Source organism: Hermetia illucens, chromosome 2 (genome assembly GCF_905115235.1).
Source record: "Hermetia illucens chromosome 2, iHerIll2.2.curated.20191125, whole genome shotgun sequence".
In the NCBI taxonomy this organism is placed as follows: Eukaryota; Metazoa; Arthropoda; class Insecta; order Diptera; family Stratiomyidae; genus Hermetia; species Hermetia illucens.
This window is the reverse complement of record NC_051850.1, coordinates 13,365,435-13,384,133: the sequence shown is the minus strand read 5'-3', so window position 1 is coordinate 13,384,133 and position 18,699 is coordinate 13,365,435. Positions and strand designations below refer to the sequence as shown.

Below are 18,699 nucleotides of genomic sequence, written 5' to 3'. Positions count from 1 at the left end.
AAAAAATGTATCTGTTTATAGAACGTTTCACTTGATATATTGCAAGCCAATAGAAGGTAGAATCTAAAGTGAAAGAGAGCGTGTCTGCATAAATTAATAGATAATTTGAAGGTTGATTTGTTTTCATTCGAGTACATTCTGTGCAGAGATTAAGTAAGCAAGTAGAGTGCAATTAAATAAATAAAAGCCTTAGTTGCATCAATACATTACCTGACCCTGGCAACATAGTTGCATAGACCATGATTTATATATGGAGCAGCTATTGACATGATGTGTGAACCACATTGGCTGACCTCGATTAAGAATTTAGCATTTTGATTATTTCTGCATTGAAAGTCAGTTGACTACTTTCCCGTGATGAAGCCGTGTCTATTGTAAAAAATATTTGGGTCCAATACGGAACAGTGGAAACTGGCGCTTCGGATATAAAGGTTTTGTGGTCATTTTATGTGAGAAACTTTCTACGCACAATTTTCCCATTCGTATATGACCCAAAATATTCTTCATACTTTTTCCAAACTACAAGATATACATACGAATATATTGCATACGTAGATATTATGCTCACCCTAAACAAACAAACATGGCATATTTTTTTTTATGGGTGGAGGTGGAAATCTTACAAAGACGCTGCTGCGCCAATTTCAGCAGTGTGTGGGATTCGCACCCACTAAAACCACCCCCACTCTTGCGTCTTCCCCGTGGGACCACGGTGAAGTATTGCTTCGCGGGCGAGGTTCTGGTTCGCTACACCAGCACGTCCATGTCGCGTCTCCGTCGCGCCGCCTTCCGAGCTCGATCCAACCCCAGGAGTGTTGTCTACACCGAGGCTACTGCCTCATGTTTACCGCCATCCAGTTTTCCTCCGGCTTCAGCATCTCTTCCACCAGGTTGGAGGGCTCCATGTCCGCCCCCAAGATGCTGTTCAACCTCCTTTTCTACTGCAGAAATCTGGGACAATGTGCTGCGAGTCCTCGGGTGTAGCACTGCATTCAGGACAGTTGGGATGCTCGTCCAACTCGAAGCGATGCAAGTACTTTCTATAGCCACCGTGTCCCGTAAGGAACGGTGGTAATTCAATTCTCCGTCCTTTCGGTCGCCCCATTTCTCGATACACGGATTCAATGTATGGGTCCACCGGCCCTTGTCAGAGTAATCCCACCGTTGTTGCCACTTGCCACACAGTTCTCTCCTGATGACGCAGGAAATCCGCATTCACATCGGCTGGATTTGCCTTCCGTTTTTCGTAGAGCCACTGTGCCTCGCCCGCTAGAAGATCTATAATGATCATTCCTGCGATGACACACACTGCCTCCGTCGACGCCGTCCTTAATGCGCTTCACACACTTAGCCCAATTAGCCGATATGCCGAACTTATCTTCCTCCGGTTCACAGCGTGGTTCAACGCTCCCGCCCAGACAGGGGCCGCGTATAATAGGATCGACTTTACCACTCCCGCGATGAGTAGCCTACGACTATACTTCGACCCTCCCACGTTAGGCATCATCCTTGCAAGGGATGAGCTAGCATTTGCTGCCTTCTCCCGCGCATAATTCAAGTGTCCTTTGACAATTGATTTTGAGACGACCTCACGATTATCAACTCGGATATTAACCGTATTGTTCTTCCTACAGTTGGCACTGAGGACTGCCTCCGTCTTTTTGTCTGCCAGGTCTAGCTTAGCCATTATTTCACATGACTTGATCGCATGAGTGGCTTCATTTGCATACAGCTTCCAATCCTCGGGATGCTTTGCAATTGCAACTATCGCCAGGTCGCCCGCAAAACCAATCAGTGTTGTCTCCTCCGGCACGCGAAGGCCAAGCATTCCGTCGTATATTATGTTCCAAAGCAGCGGTCCCAATACAGAACCTTGAGGCACACCGGCTGTCACAATGTACTCATTCGGTCCGTCGTCCGTCTCGTACCAGAGAAGTCTGTCCGAAAGGTAACTCCCGATTAGCCGAGCCAAGTAACTAGGAACATCCAGTTTGGCCAAAACGCCTTCAATCCAGTTCCAGTTGGCTGAGTTGAAAGCAGTTTTGACGTCCAGCGTCACCAGAGCACAGCATTTGCCCATGGCCATTACATTTCGAGCCAATTCCACGACCTTTGCTACTGCATCGATCGTAGAACGGGCTCGCCGAAACTGCTGCACTGAAAGACCCGCAAGCTCGATGAATGTATATCACCCTCTCGCAACATCTTTCCCATGGTGTCTAAGGGACAAATAGGGCGATATGAAGAGGGCACGCCGGGTGGTTTTTGGGGCTTCAGTAGCAGCACCAGCTTCTGCCTCTTCCGCCACGCACGATTCGAATGTGCTTGCGAACCACCTTGTCCTTGACCACCACCTTCAAAGCCTTGTTCGGAATTCCGTCCGATCTCGGAACCTTGCTATCCCCAATACGTCCGCAGATTTCCCGAAGTTCCTCTTCGATAACACTAGGGATCGAGAAGACGTCCTGCCAGTTAGGGTTCACTTTCATCCTGCTCCTGCTGCGGAAAAAGAGTTGTAATTATTTGCAACAAGAGCGTGGGCATGTCACTTGAGGTGATTTTTGCCCGCGAATTTTGTTCATTACAACCTGGTAGGCTGTACCCCACGAATTCGTATTAACCTCCATGCAAAGCATTCCCGCTTGCTTTTCTGTATGGCCTTCTTAAGGTTGCTTCGCAGATCGCTGTATTTCTCCTCACGCTCCTGGTGTTCCGGCCTTCCCCTTGTCCTGTGGAAAAGTTCCCTCACTCGGAGACAAGAGGATCTCAAGACAGCGATCTCCTTGTTCCACCAGTAGTTTGGTCTCTTGCCGTGGTGCAAACACCGTCGTGGCATCGTAGCGTCGCATGCTTCGGTTACACGCTAAGACAGCTGTGTCATCCTTTCCACCGCTGTTCCATCCGGATCATGGGCTCTCCCCAAAGCCGCCAGGAATGTCTCCTCCTCGAGAGCTCCGATAGACCAGCCAACCGCTTTAGCCTTTCTATCTCCAGAGCGTCGTTGATTGCTTCTTCGGTTTTTAATGCTGAGGAAGATGGTCTGGTGGTCACTGTGGGTGTAGTGCTCACTCACTTACCAAGCCATCTCCCTCACTAGTGAAATGCTGACAAATGTCAGATCAACGATCGAACCCGACCCTCTACTTCGCATCCAACGTTGTCCAGCACGATGTCCAACGCCGTAAAAGACTCCAGCAGAATTTGTCCTCTGGTGTTCGTTGTAATCGCCCGCAATGATTTTAGGGCTGCGGTCCAACACCAGACCGTCTAACGTCTCCTCATATTGTGCTAAGGTTGCACTAGGAGGAGCGTAGCAACTGTAAATATGGACACCGTTCACCTTCGCCCTTACAAAACCGGCTGCCAGGGGGCCCACTACTTCCTGAATGGCCTGTATTCCACATGCCCAGATTGCGGGGTTGCCAGACGCATCCACCGCCCAAGGCGCACTGCGCATCTGCTGCTTCCCGCAACATGCCGGTCATCCACGCCCTCTTTCCCACTACACAGCATAGACCGTGGATCTCCGGTGCAAACTTTGATGAGGTGGCCCACTTGTCTTCCTGCAACTTCTCGACCTATCATACTGGCTAGTGCATGCCGCCCCAAAATGGCCGAAATCGAGGTATCTGAGGCATCTCTTTAGAGATATTTGCTTCCTGAGCCTGCACACGACCCAACCTACTCTTACCTTGCCCGCGGTAATCAACTTAATAGCTGATTCCGCTGGCAAACTAATAATAGCGCTCTCTGTGCCGCCATATGCCTTCTTCATCCTTTTCATATCACTCTGGTCTATATCGCTAAGGTTGAACTGTTGCTTTAGTGCAGCACAGATATCCTACCTTGAAGTGACCTGATCTAGGTTCTTGCATTCAACTATTATCTCCTGGCTTCCGAGCTCTTACCTCAACTTCCTCTCCTAATACCTTTTCCACTCTGCCGCGGAAGTTATCGGCCGACTTGAAGGCGGATCTACTTAGTTCCAGCATCAGATCCCCTCTCTGCGTTCGTCTGATACGGCTTAGACTATCTTCCAAATCCATCAGTTCCGGGTCTGATTTCACTTTTCGGAGGATGTCGGCATAGGGCATATTTCCCTTCTTGGAAATAATTATTATTTCCGGGCGGAGCATCTTTTTGTCCTTTTTCCTCTTGTTGCTCATCTTAGTCCATTGTTCGGTCCTCCGAGCGTTGGTTTCTTCCACTTTTGCAGGTGTTGTGGCTGCAATCGTGAGATTACCGACTTTCACGGGTACTCTCGCCGACTCCGCCTTCTTTGGTGAAGAGGGTTTTTTCTTCTTCGGGACTCGCTGCCGTCCTAGAGGCTCACTAGTACCGTCTCTAGTCCGTTTCCCCGTTTTCCCGCCTGCCCTATCTTGGGGAGGCATTATCTGTGTTTCCCTTGTGGCCTTGCCACCTGACGCTTGGGAATCCTTTTCTGCGAGTGCCTTGATATAAGACAATATAATGCCTCTTATCAAGGCTTGAATATTTTGATGGATATTCCGCAGCTCCTTGATGAACTCGCACAGTTCATTTATTCGTTCCTCGAGTGTAACGAACGCCATTCCGGTATGTTCCCGTTTATTCTCGCGCCTTGCATTACAAGGAATGCTGTCGATCCAGGGACTATTCATGTTTCTTTCAGAGTCCCACGACGAATCTCGACTACCAAAGGGAACCATTGTAATCAGTGGTGATCTCCCAAGCTTCGAACTCCTCCTAAAAGGATCCGATATGGACCTAATTTTCACTTCACCATTATCTCTTGTAGCATTAGATGCCACAGTAGCCAAGTTTCCCACTACTGAGGACCTGCGGTCGTTGGATATCGACGACTGAGAGCCCGCTTGCTCACTCCCAAAAATCGCCAGCACTGAGTTCATGAAGCCCTGCACCGTAAAAAAAACTTGCTGCTTTCCCCTCCTCCATATTTGATTTATTTTCTGGGTAACCTTCCCATAGCGAATTTTTATCCACGGGTGGGCGTTTTATTCCCACCTACCCGGCCTGCGCATAAACATGCCCATGGGTGCGCATCTCCTGATGCTTACATGTGCATGCGCACAACACATCCGCCGAGCGTTCCCTTATCCGATCCGAGATTTGGCAACTCCACAGATTGCCTATTGCCGAATACTATACTTATATATGCATGTATATAAATTGATCGTACACATATTTCCGATTCACTTCTTGCATAAAAGTGTACATATGTACATCTAAAGTATGTATATTGAATACCGCTTGTCCAATGTACAAATATATCTATCTGAATTAGGCACTACCGCAAAGTTCCATTTACATACACATATGTACATATAAATACATACATATTTCTATCTGGAGTAAATGAAATTGATGTATAAATGATTAAAAAACTAAAACGAAATGTTTTCTTGTGACCCCCATTCCCATGAGCTCACTTCGTTGCGACAGTAACGAATTGATATGTTATGATGACGTCATACACGTTTAAGAATGCACGAAATTCGCTCAAAATGTGAAAGTTTCACCTTCTATAACTTTGTTAATCGTGGTTGGGTTTTCTTCAAACTTCCCAAACTTATGCCTTATATTATCCCTTATGCAAGTAGTTGGATAGGTTCTGAGAATGGGATCTGTTACACTTTTTGGGAGTCATATTTAGAGCCATAACTCTCCTACGCTTCACCCGATATCAAATGTGGAACCAGTTTCGAAAAGTAATAATTGAGTCCTTTTATTTGATACCCCACATGGCCACATTCTGTAAAAAAAAATTGCAGCCTCCATTCACATGTATGGGGGCCCCCCTTAAGCTTAACACAAATTGCGCCACTTGTTGTTGTTGTGTATGTAAAGGGAACAACAGACTACACACTATCACCAATTTTCGTGACAATGGGGTAGCCGTTTCCGAATAAATCGGGTATGACCGACAGACGGACAGTTCACACGAAGCTTAACTCTGCTAAGAACACCAATTGCAAAGGCAAGGAATGATGGGCTAAAAGGAGATAGCTGGCCAAAAAAGGCGATTTCGACACTCATCGAATCTGATCAAGAGGTACTCCAACAACAGCAAATAAATCCATTCAGGAGAAGCTCATCAATTTTACGGTCTCCTCCAATACCAAAGCCGGTAAAAGAGAAGGCTCATAGGAGGTCAGCAATTGAAAAAGGTGAAGGAGTCAGTAAAAGAAGTAATCTGACCAAGACTTTTCCAGAACGGAGCCCTGACCCAGAAGAACTACCTTTTATGCAGCTGGGAACTAAAATAGTTGAGCTGTCCGAATTCATCAAGGACAATCATCATCTAAAATTAACGACACTTTTTGATCCTAAATAATTATAAAATTGTTTAAATAAACATTTATTTTCGCAAATTTAGGTTTATGGTTTTTATGTGTAAGAAATGCCATATGGTAAGTTTTCCGGATTACAAAAAAGATTAAATGAATGCCACCGTGGGCGAAATTGTAGCACCGGAGTTAAAAATCAATCAGGACGAAGCTGCAGGCCTGCAATAAGCAACCAATTTTTTTTGTGCCTCCAACATGACGAGTTTGTTTCCATAGATTCACCCTAAATTTAATTTGAACGAGATTTTTCTAACCATACAAAACGTGATTAATTTCTAATTTTATAACGAGCTTCACCGTATAGTTTATTTTATTTAAAATTTCTTGGTATATTTAGAGTTTTTTTTTTATGGAAATTCTGTCGTTTGGGAAAGGCTATAAAATTGGTCGAAATATCACAAATAAAACGAATTAAGGGCCCATATCCAGGGTCGTACGATTATAAATGAAAAAAATCTCCGGTACTTACTGGATTCAAAAGACAATTCGGTAGAACTAATCATGGTAGGAAAAAAAGGTTAGTTAAACAGAGGGCGAAACTACAGTTCAAACAATCGAACCTTAAGTAGACCTATTGTGCTCTTCTCCATGGCCGCATCCAGGATCAAACCGGAGACAGCATGTCTAGATTGCATAATCATCAATGCGAGATTCTAATTAGTTACTTCGTGCTTTCCCTACAATCACACCTTGATTGCAGCGGCCAACCTCTAAATCCACCCTGCTGTTTAAATTTGTTTGGGATTGGGTATGATATTGCTTATTCTAACAGGACCACCACAACGGTCAGTTCAGCATTCTTTAGCTACATCTTTACTGAACTTATTGTTTCCCATGAGAATCGCTCAGCATACTAGCGCCGATTTGTGAACAAAACCAATGATATACCATCAATCAGTCCAAATCCAATATCCTATCCTTTCTGTTAATGGCCCTAGTATAAAGTCATCATTAATGTCGTACCAGGGTACTCTTTGTTTTAAAGAGGTATTGACAATAGCAGCGAGATACCTGGGAATGCTAACAACTACATTAATCTTCTAATTAGGTTCCAGTCGACCAATGTATATAAATAAAGCACCCAATTTGATAGCATCAATAGTTCAGATGAATTTACGGAGACCAACCATATTGCCGATATGGCAGACTTTTTTGGTCCCCGACAACGGGCAGCAATTTGCAGTAAGTTGCTTGCTCTAATACTTCCCGGTAGCATTTATAAGACATATCAGCCTTGAAGATCGCGACTCGCCTGGGGTTTTACCAAATTTTGGCCACCAATACCAACTACGACTCGTCTGGGGTTTTGCCAAATTTTGGCCACCAATACCAACTTTTTCTATAACACATCGTTGTTCAGAATGAACGTTTTAAAGAACTCTGTGAACATGCTGGTCTAGACTTGCCGCCAATTTAAGAGCTTTATTCTGTATGCCTTTCGGATTCAGAACTTTGTTAGCCCTTCTTTTTTACTGGGAACCTAGCTTAAGTCTGTAGGTTTGCTTGTACACCTTCGATTGGTTCTATCTGCCGCAATTGGGGTGTTAAATCCCCTATATACCAGTAGTTTAATTCGCATGCTTTCGCAATGTGCCCCTCTGCGCAGTGCTTGACATTTTATGCTGATCTAGTCACACTTCTGTCAAGGTTTGCTCATCCATTGTTTTCTCAGATCAACGTGACATCCCCAGGACCGAATACGAGGGTCTTCAATTCTAACTCCCGCATCTTCAGGTCCAAACATTTGCTCCTACAGTCAACATCCCTGCTATCCAGTGCCTCCTTTCTTTCATTTTGTCTCCCTGCCTCATTCCTTGGCAACATGACTTTTGTCTAGCGGTTAGCAACTTATGCGCCGCCTCCTCCGGTAGTCGTATCTTCGCCATTTAACAGAACTATAGTACTTTCTGGAAGTCAAAATCGATTTCGTCATCAATTTTGGACAGCTTAGTTTTTTCCGTTAAAACAGATTTCAAACTTTGAACCTAGTTTCGGAAACTGCCGATTTTGATTACATTGGATCTTTTCCACTCAAACATGATGACCTTCTTCTGATCGAGTCGACAATCGGGACAAATTCACATCTTTGCTTTTTATGTTCGCCATTTTGTTTTCTACCTGTCTCGAATCATTGTAACTGTTTTCTTGGGGTTTACGTCGCTTGCTGATACACTTTTTAGATGGATTCTTAGTTTCATTCCTGCCAGCTGCCAACATCTTTTATTTTTTTGTGACGGTCAATCATTCCCTAGAAAATTGGCATTTTTCTTGTACTATTCACTTGGTCAGTAAGTCGGTACCAGTGTGGTCTTTCTCGCCTGTAATACAGCTTTTTCTTGAGATTTCTGCCTTTCTCCTGCCGTCTATTGCAAACAATCCTCATGACTCCCATCGTGTTTTTAAGGTTTTCTGTGAAGCAAAACTTGATTAAAATCGGTTCAGTGTCTGTCTGTCTGTCTGTCTGTTACACCAGATTTACACGGAAACGGCTGAATCGATTGTTACGAAATTTAGTGAGAATATGTGGTCTCAGTGTCCCTTTACATATAGCAAGTGGCGCCATTTTTATTGGGTTAGAAGGGGGTGTACATTTTTTTTTCACAGCACATGGTCATGTGAGATATTATATGAAAGGACTCCATTAGTTGCAGAGCGAACTGCGGAAAAAACGAAAGGAGGTGGGGGTATTCTCCAGGGCTCAAAAGAAGAACACGCCGCGCCATCATAAACCCTCTGTCTCAAATTAAGGTGAAGGTGAAGAAAATTTGACCTGGGAACAACAGATAAAGGTACGTTCTCTGAAGCAGTCAGTAGGTTACAGGGAGAAAAAGCTTTGGTTTCTAGCCTAGAAGCCACGTGATCTCTAGAAATCCGAGGCCTGACGAAGAAGAACGCGCTAGAAGAGGTCATCAAGCGCGAATGTCCGGAGGTAACCAATGTCCGAATCGGTATCACCTCTGCGAACTCCCTGGGTAAAAAACTCGCTGCGGTGGAAGCTGCGGAGCAATACGCGTGGAAGCTTTTTAACAGCGGGAAAATCAGAATTGGTTGGGTGATATGCAGGATACGAGTCCTTGCCGCCCCAACTAAATGTTACAGTTGTTTGGATTATGCGCACACGTTTACAACTTGCTGGGGACCTCACAGGAGGCAACATCCCGCAGCTGTGGCTGGGCCATAAAGCTAATACCTGCAACGAAAACGCGAGTTGTGTTATATGCAAGGATTGTGGCGCGTCTAATGAGAGCGTTGCGCACATTGCGGTCTCGGGGCGGTATCCAGTCTTCAGAGCAGATCTTAAAAGAGCTAGGATGCGATCAAAATGATCCGCCTCCTACAGATAAATATCCACCGGAGTCTATCAGCTCACAATTTGCTGGCACAGTTCACTGCGGAGACCAAAGCTGATCTAGTGCTCATCGGTGAGTAGCATCGAAACAGGGACCCAGCTTCATGGCACCCCGACATATCCACTACCGCTGCCATCTGGGTTCGAAAAGGAAACCCGCCTTAGGGTTCCTGCCCAAGGCGGAAAGGGACGGTTTTGTCTGGGTTCAGTGTTTGGAGGCAACGTTTTTCAGTGTTTATCTAATGCCGAATGAAACCATAACAGACGCAGGCTTGATGCTCTGGAGGATGCTATCTTGGGCACAGAAGAACGGATTCTGGTGGGGGATGAGGAAAACAAACCCTCGGGGGCGAGAACAGGACTTGTAATTTTGTACACTGGATCAACCCCAACGTTCCGGCGCACATGTTGCGTAGGAAGCATTCCCGACGTAACCTACACGTCGGAATTACTAGTGTCCCTGGTAAAGACTTTTCGGCAAGCAACTATCAATATATTGCCTTAAAAGTGGTTGACACTACCTCCCGGTGTACTCTACCCCGGCGCTCTTTTTGAGCATGGAATGTCGCGAAGGTGAACACCGGAAAGTTTGTCGAAACTCTTGGAACAGGTGGAGCTGCGCTGGCACTACAGCTGACACTGTCGTAAATTCGATTATAAACCTAAGGCTCACTGAAGCGATTCGTGCTGCCGGAGACTTATCTCCACGGCAGTTCGGCTTTAGAGCGGCGAGGTCCACAGTTGATGCTGTCATACAAGTCGTGGATGCCGTTCATCGAGGCACACAGTCGCTGAAAGCTTGATGTGCTCCTCGTAACGTTTGACGTCATGAATGCCTTAAATTCCGTAAGATGAAAAGACATTTTAGGCAAAATAAACAATACTTTCCACGTGCTGAACTATCTCTTATTATTATTATTAGCTGAGGAACCGCTTCTTGCTCTATGAGACGCTAGGTTCAGAGGAGGATGGAGGTCACGTTGGGGGTGATGCAGGGGTCCATCGCAAGCATTGGAAGAAACCAAAGTAGTCATCCTGCTAAAAAGAGAATTCCCACCCTGCGTTCCATATCGATCAGCGAGTCGATAATCGAGTTAAGACCAACGCTGAAGTACCTTGGACTTATTCTTGACTCAAAGATGAGCTTTTTCAAGCAAATCAAAGCAGCAACGGACAAGGCTGCAGTTGGAGTTTCTACTTAAAATCAGCTAAAGGCAAATATTGGGAGTCCTACGTTTAGCAGGCAACGTCTTCTGATGAGTTCATCGCAGTCTGCTCTGCTCTATGGTACAGAGGTATGGTCTGACGCTCTTGGCAAGGAGATATATTGCGCCTTGCACAAGTACAGAGATGGGCAGCTGTGTGGGTGGCATCTGCCTACCGCAGTGTCTCTGAACTGGGAATGATAGTGATCGCAAGAGTGATCCCAGTTGCCCTTCTTGCGAAGGAGCGTAAAGCCATATACAAGCGCAGTGAAGAACAACAACGTACACTAGATGAGTGGCAACTCTCTTAGTAAAGTGAAACTAGAAGCAGATGGACTGCGCGACTTATTAGTAACTTAGGAGCGTGGCTGAATCGGGAACGTGGTGAGACTGACTATTTCTTCATCCAGCTCCTAAATAGGCATGGAGGTTTTCAGTCTTACCTGCATAAATTGGAAAAGCATGATCTCCTGATTGTGTGTTTTGCAATGGAGTTGTGGACGACGCCCCATCATGTAAGGTGGGACGGAATTCGTCGGCAGCTCTATTTAAACGTCTCTCTCCAGGAGAGGGGAGTCGTGTTGCGCGTTACGTTCGGGATCTTCTCGCTGCACATAAGATACAGCTCGACCGGTGGAGGAGCGGATTGCAGGGAGTTTCTTGAACTAATAGTTCTCTTCCACGTCTCCCCTCCCGTTTGAAGGCTCGGCGAGGTGGGAGAGCTCAGGGGCTAACCCGAAATAATATGATAAACGGTTCCAGGTTAGCTCGCTGACGATGGCGAGGTGTTTAGCTGGTAGTCCCCAGCCATTGCGGGAGTCCAACACTCTGTGCGTAAATGTCCACCAAGCCTACCCCCCCCCCCCCCCCTTTTTCAGTAGAATACCGGTACAATTTAATTTTTTGGAGACCAAGAGTCCTTCCGTTCAAGTAATAGAAAAGACAGAGAAGAGGGCAATCAAGTCTGGACCCATAAATCAGCTTCCCCACGAAAACAGAACAGCGTTTTGTCGATACGAAATCTAATCCTTCTTGTGATCCACTCTTATCTTCCCCCCTAGAACAACCATGTTTAAGGTTATGTGTAAAAATGAGAGCTTATTATCTGCCTGCCCGGTCTGCCTCAGGTTTTCTGATGAAAATGGCTACACTTAAATTCACGAGACTTATGTAGTCTAGGAAATCTTACGCATAAAAGACATGGCGCCATTTTAAAGGATTTTAAAGGGAGGACCTCATACAAGCGAAATGGGGGAGGGGAGGTAAAACTTTTTTTCTCTGAATATAGTCGTATGGGGTATCAAATGAAAGGTCTCGGTTAGTACTTTTTGGAACAGGAGTCAAATTCCGCTTCCAGTTTCAAAATTATTTACTGAACAACACACTAAGAATAAGCTTTGTTCGAACAAACTTTTTTTTTCGTGAAAATCAGGGTAACTTTCGTGAAGCTGTTAAATAATTGTCAAACCTCAGAGTAAAATAATGCGTGAGCCACTGCCATAATGAACCAAAATAACATTGTTCGTATATTTACGGCTTATTGAAAACAATGCCAGCTTTTCTGCTGAAAATGAGTCGTATTTCTGAGACCGGTGGGATCTCATTGTTTTAAACTTACAATACGCCTTCATGATTTGTACTTTCCCACATCTATTCGGACGTTACAATGTTGTTTTTAAATTATTCTCGTTGCAATCTAACACTTTAAATTCAGATTGTTTTGTGTCCCCTTGAGCCCAACCTACGCAGATTCAGCTTGTGAGCAAATAAAGTACTTGAACTTTTGTTTTTACGAAACGTTGCCTGCTAAAATGTTTACAATCTGCAATATTCAAACTTTTTTAATTTTTTTGTATCTTTTTATTCTTTGCAGACCCTCATCAACATGGCATATTGTTGTCTAATTCTAGTCGGCAAATCAATACAAAAGATAGTTTTTGGAGATCTCAGAATTTCAGAGCAACAGCACTTAAAAGACAAATTTTGGAGTTTTGTATTTTATAAATTCATCTTTATTTTTGGTGTAATTAATGTACAATTTATGCATGAGGTGAGTAATTGTTGTACCATGTTAACGCTAACCTTATTGACTGGGGAATAACTTTGGAACCATTTCAGGTCATTTTGTGGATTGCGTGGTTTTCCATTTTGGGATTTCTACATTTACTATCACAACTATGCAAGGATAGATTTGAATACGTAAGTAAAAATTTAGTAATTAATTATAGAGACTCGTTATTTATAGGGGCACGCATGATGACACGTATAAAACGCCTGTCATTCACATGAATGTCTAGGCGGACGTGTATCCTTTTTATTGGGTAAGAAGTTATCCAGAGTTGAACAACCACTACTATTTGTGAGGTAACTGTCCGAAGTGTAATCTTTCCATGGTTATTACCGTATCCATAAAAGCTACGGTTGAAAGACTACTATATATCTTTTATTGTGGTTCACATATACACGTGTCAATATTTAATTTATAAATTACGCCTCTGACGTAGGTAAATTGAATGCATGGAAAATTTTGTTGTGAAATTAAAAAATTCTCACAATCAGGTTTGAGAGCACTTCTTTTTTCCCATAGCGAATTATATGTAAATTCTTTAATGATTTCAAGAAATTAAGAAAAATGCTGGCTTGCACTTAATAGGTCCCGCTTTACACTCTAGGGCCGAACATTTGTATAGAGAATAAATTTACATATGAAATGCTAACACCTACTATTTACAAGGCAATTGAATATCTGCCAAGTCATTAGGTAGTATGTCGGTATGATAAATTACATACATGTAACTGGTTTATTCAAATCAATGAATACCTTTTTAGAGTGTAGCTCGTTCCTTCTACATTTGATACCAAGGTCGAGCCCTCATTGCCATTGTCTTCGACTTGATCACTGTTAAAAGAGTTATTTTTAACGTCGGACTAGACATAATATCTACGCCTGAACTTCAGGTTCTTGGATATATAGCTATGGAATTTATGTTCTAAAGCATGTAAAGTTTTTCTACCTAACCCTCCCTACTGTTAGTTCGACTCAACTTGGGAGCAGAATTAAAACAAGTCAGAAAACCGGAAGCTAGGCGCTTCAGGTATAAAAGGTTTTGTGTTTCCCTATGTGAAGAATGATGAGTTCCGTGTAAGGGTAGGTAGGTATCAGTGGCCGGTCCGAGGAGCCCAATTAGCGCTGTGGTGCGCCATTTTGATGTCACAAACTCCGAAGACCGTGACTGCTGTTGTGAGAGCAGTGAGACAGAGTTTAGCCGGCTCGGATCTTCAGCCCGTAGCATTCATGAAGGAAAGCTGCTCTCCCACCCTGCAGCTAGAAATCTCTCTGAGGTCCCCAAACAATGGTTTACCCAGTGTCCGTAGCCTAACTTTAGCTAGAGTTAGAGCTGGCGGCATGGTCAGTGCCCCGTGCAAACCGCTGTAATCTTGAATGCATTTGCACGCGTCTGCCACAGGAGCTCTCGTGATCGGGCTATGTAAGCCATTCCCCTCTATGTCCCTATCCCCGGGAACCCAGAAGAGGGTGACCTTGAGCATGCCGCCCAGACGGTTCAGCGTGCCTCTGCACTGCCCCACCAGCATGGAAGATGTCGTCGCTGAGTACAAGGCTTTGATGGCCGCTTGGCTGTCGATCAGAATGGCTATGTTACGCTTGGGGCTGGAATCTCGATCTAGCCATCGACAGACTTCCAATATCACCAGTACTTCCGCTTGGAATACACTGGCGAAACCTGGAAGACCATACGACTTGGATACACTGTGTGTATTCGAGAGAACCCCGCACCGACTCCACAGGCCGTATTTGATCCATCGGTAAAGAATACTGAGTCATAATCTAGCAACACGCCGTCGGTCTTCCACTTTGCCTTGGTTGGAAAGTCCACAGCAAAGTTTCTCGTGAAGTCCAGCTTGCGTGTGGCATAGTCCGTGGAGAATGCCCAGATTTCCTGAGGTACTTCGTCTAGGATGTTGCTGTGCCCGTATGATTTCGCTGCCCAGCATCCGATCTCACGTAGTCTGACGGCACTTCACGCTGTAACGTATTTAATGTGGTCTATGGGGAGAAGATACAGGAGTACATTGAGAGCATCTGCCGAGCAGAACTGCAGAGCCCAAGTAGCACCTGCCCACGCGGTTCTTTGAATCCTATTATGCTTCATCCTATTGTATTTTTTGCTCAAATCCTGCCACCATACAATAGAGCCGTACTTTAGGATCGGACGCACTACAGCGGTATACATCCAGAGAACCGTCCTCGGCCATTCTATGTTCAATCTCCAATTTAGCTTTGGATCCAAGAGGGGGGGGGGAGGGTTTCTGTGGATTTTCCTTTGAGGTAGGCATGCTGGGACTTAGAGAAAGGCGTTCTCTCCATAATCGTCCTCAAGTGGATGTCCAGGACGCGCTCTAGGGTCTTCAGCACGAAAGAGGTCAAGCTGATTGCTCGAAAGTCCTTCGCGGACTCATGATCGCGCCTGCCCGCTTTCGGTATGAAAACCACTCGTGCACATCTCCAGGACCGTGGTACATATCCTAAAGAGATGCCGCTCCGGTAAATCTCAACAAGCCACCGCCTAACCCGTTCTTACTGCTTCCGTAACATAACTGGCATTATTCCATCTAGGCCTGGAGATGGCCGCCTTGCACCTATTCAGGCAGTCCTTGTATGGCTATCAATATTTTTGCCTGTAGCAGATGTTGAAAATTTCTCTGGTCAGCTTCCTGAGACTGGAGAGATCTTCATTCCACTACGGTGGCAATGTCTTTTTGCTGTACTTAATAGAGCACGAGACTTTCTAGGCGGTATGGAATGCCTTTTCGTGAGCCCCGACCTTTGACTCCATTTCGTCTGTCGTGCCAATCTTACCAATTTGCTCATCGGAGACTTTTTTCTTAATTACTTGACCAAAATTTCTCCAGTCGATCGTCCAAATAATTTGATCTGATTTGAAAGCACTGTATTGACAGAAATCAACCTCATATGCTTCACACTAGGAGTTCAATATTGTTAACAAATATGAAGAAGACAACCTACAACAAATACAAACAAGGGCTGGGGAGAAGTGGATTATTCATGAATGGAATGTTAATATTTCAGGCGAATGTCAATTATTCCCTTTAATTATTTGCATGGCCCAGGATGCAGTAAATCCGCACGAAATTGATAAGTTTGAACTGCTGTAACTTTGACACTAATGGCCGGATTTCTATGAAACTTGGCATGGGTATGTGCGATACTGCCCTCTACTCCGGAGGCAAACTCCTAGGCTGAGTTCAAGAGGTTTTTTCAGTCAATTTCTAAGAGTTGGTAATATACTACTAATAAGTTTATTTGAGCGGATATCGGAGTAGGACATATTTTGAGGCCTAGATTTCATATAAGCGCATCTTCTTGATTTTTCTCAGATTTTTAGGTTGGGTAGTTTCCGAAAATGAGTCCTGTCTCACTTTAAGAGTGTACATTTGGACTGCTTACTCGCGCACTATACAATCCACGTGAAAACGAATACCAATGTCGGAAATTACTAACTGAGACCTTTCACTTGATACCCAACATGTCTATATCCCGTGAAAAAAAATAATCTGCAGCCACCAGGTGCATCCCCGGGTTTACTTCCGCTAGCCGGCGCTTTATCTGGCACCCCCCTACGAGCTTCGACTAGAATGTCCGCAAAAGTTGCGCAAAATACGGGTGCTATACCTAAGTCCCCCCACGTGCACGTAATCCGCCTACTCCAACTGCTTCGCACTGTTTTGATGCAGTTCCGATAGCTTCGACCTTCCCGGCGAACCCTTCAGTCCAAACTTCGCCCGTCGAACGCACTTCACCAAGAGAGCTGTTCACCCGCCGATAGGAGTAATTGGGAGCTTCACAGCTCTTCCGGTAGCAGCTAACCTAATTTTTCCACCGCTGCAAGTCACATCACCGCCTAAGCAACTTTTCCTTACCAGACTTGCCTATTATACTTCTTCTGATGAAGTTCTTAATTACATCAGAGGTAAAGCTGGTTTATCTCTGTCGTCCGTCCTCTTTCGTGCATGAAATTGCCAAAGGTTTGCTCCTCCGATCGCGTAATTGCATCCTTCAAAGTGACGTATCCACATGACTTCGATGCCGTCGCTCAATCCTCCTTTTGACCGCAAGGAGTATTCAATAAGGCTTATTAGCGGAATAAATTACTATCAAATTTCCGTGTCGCCCGCCTGCTGCCGACCAGCATAAACAACTTGTCAAGTAGCTTAAGTCTTTATTATCAAAATGTGAGAGGCCTACATATCAAGCTGTCGTGTTTCAATCTTCAATCTGCCCTGGGTTTCCAACACCATCTCATCTGTATCACTGAAACGCGGTTGGATGATTTTAAGCTCTAAGCTCCTCGAGAGGTTCTGTGTCTTTCGCTGCGACAAAGATCGCCTAGCTTCAGGTGAATTAGCTAGTGCAGGTGCCTTGATCGCGGTTAAGTCCCCGCTACGAGCCGGATGCACCATTTCTTCATCTACTACCCCCTATGATTGTATCACCTTACTTGTTTTCCCTCCCAATGCTGTTCCTTTTATTATATGTTGCGTATACTTCCCTTGCCTCAGTCCGTCCTATCTGTACGAGGAATTATTCTCTTCCCTTCATTGTCAGTGGTGACTATAATCTCCCTTTGGTCTCCTGGCCCAACATTCCCAGTCCGCCACAACCTTCAAATTGTTCCGCTCATCCGTCTCTCCCCTTATTCACTTTCATGAGCACCTGCGCTGCTCTTCAGTTTAACCGCACCACAAATCATCTAAATCGCATTTTCGATCTAGTCCTCTCCAACATGCCTGAACGGCTCCTTTCTCAATCTTCTCTTACTCTTCCGTATATTGCTCCTGATTCCCATCATCCTGGTCTTGAGTTCGAGGTACAACTGCCACGCCTCAACTCCCATACTATGCGCAAGCCCTCTAAGTTCAACTTTTGTAAGGGCAAGTTTGGGGGTTCGAACTTAGCTCTGGCGTCAATCAACTGGGCTCCCATTCTCTCACCATTAACCTGCGGTCATGCCCTCCTCTCTTTTTACTCAATTCTATCTGACCTCCTTCCTAGTTACGTTCCTTCCTCCCCCAAATCCCTAAGTTCCCACCTATTATGGCTCACCACTGAAATCCATAAAAAACTTCGTCTGAAGCAAACTTTGAGGAAGAAGTTGTTGTTCACCGGAAGCCGTGCAGACTTTGGCCATTTCAGCGCTCTGCGAACGTCAGTTAAGTCGCTGATAATTAAGTATAGGAAGGATTATCTGGTAACTTGAAGCCATTCTGGTCTTACATCCGTAAAGCTCACAATGCCTCCGAGTCCCCTCCTACTTTCATCTCTTGCTGAGAATTACCATCCTATTCCGCTCCTCTCATCCTGCTCCAAGATCCTCGAGAGGTACGATTGGTTGACCACCCACTTCGCCACCTTATAGTTAAGGAGCAACACGGCTTCATAAAACGTCGATCCGCTAATACCAACCTTCTGGACTTCACCAACTTTGTGACCCATTGCCTCAACTCTCGGCAGGAAGCCCATGTCATTTACACGGACTTTTCTAAGGCCTTCGATTCCGTTAACTACGAGATACTATTGTCTAAACTCACCTCTCTCAACACTCCTCCATCACATATTACATGGCTTGCCCCCCTACCTCTCCTTCCGATACTGTAGCGTTTCCTTTGATGGTTGCACTTTTCCCTTTCCGCTGGTGTGCCACAGGAATACATTCTAGGACCTCTTTTATTTTTATTGTGGGAGAGCGCACCGAAGATG

The 18,699-nt window shown here is 44.9% G+C and overlaps 1 protein-coding gene across 1 annotated transcript in view; it reads left to right on the top strand.

The window, feature by feature from the left end:
* Positions 1-18,699, top strand: part of LOC119647974 (E3 ubiquitin-protein ligase AMFR-like) — a 175,838-nt gene that overhangs the window by 90,534 nt on the left and 66,605 nt on the right. The window contains exons 3-4 of the mRNA XM_038049346.1: positions 12,775-12,951; positions 13,020-13,100. Coding sequence (XP_037905274.1) covers positions 12,775-12,951; positions 13,020-13,100 — 258 coding nt within the window. The remainder of the gene's footprint in view (positions 1-12,774; positions 12,952-13,019; positions 13,101-18,699) is intronic.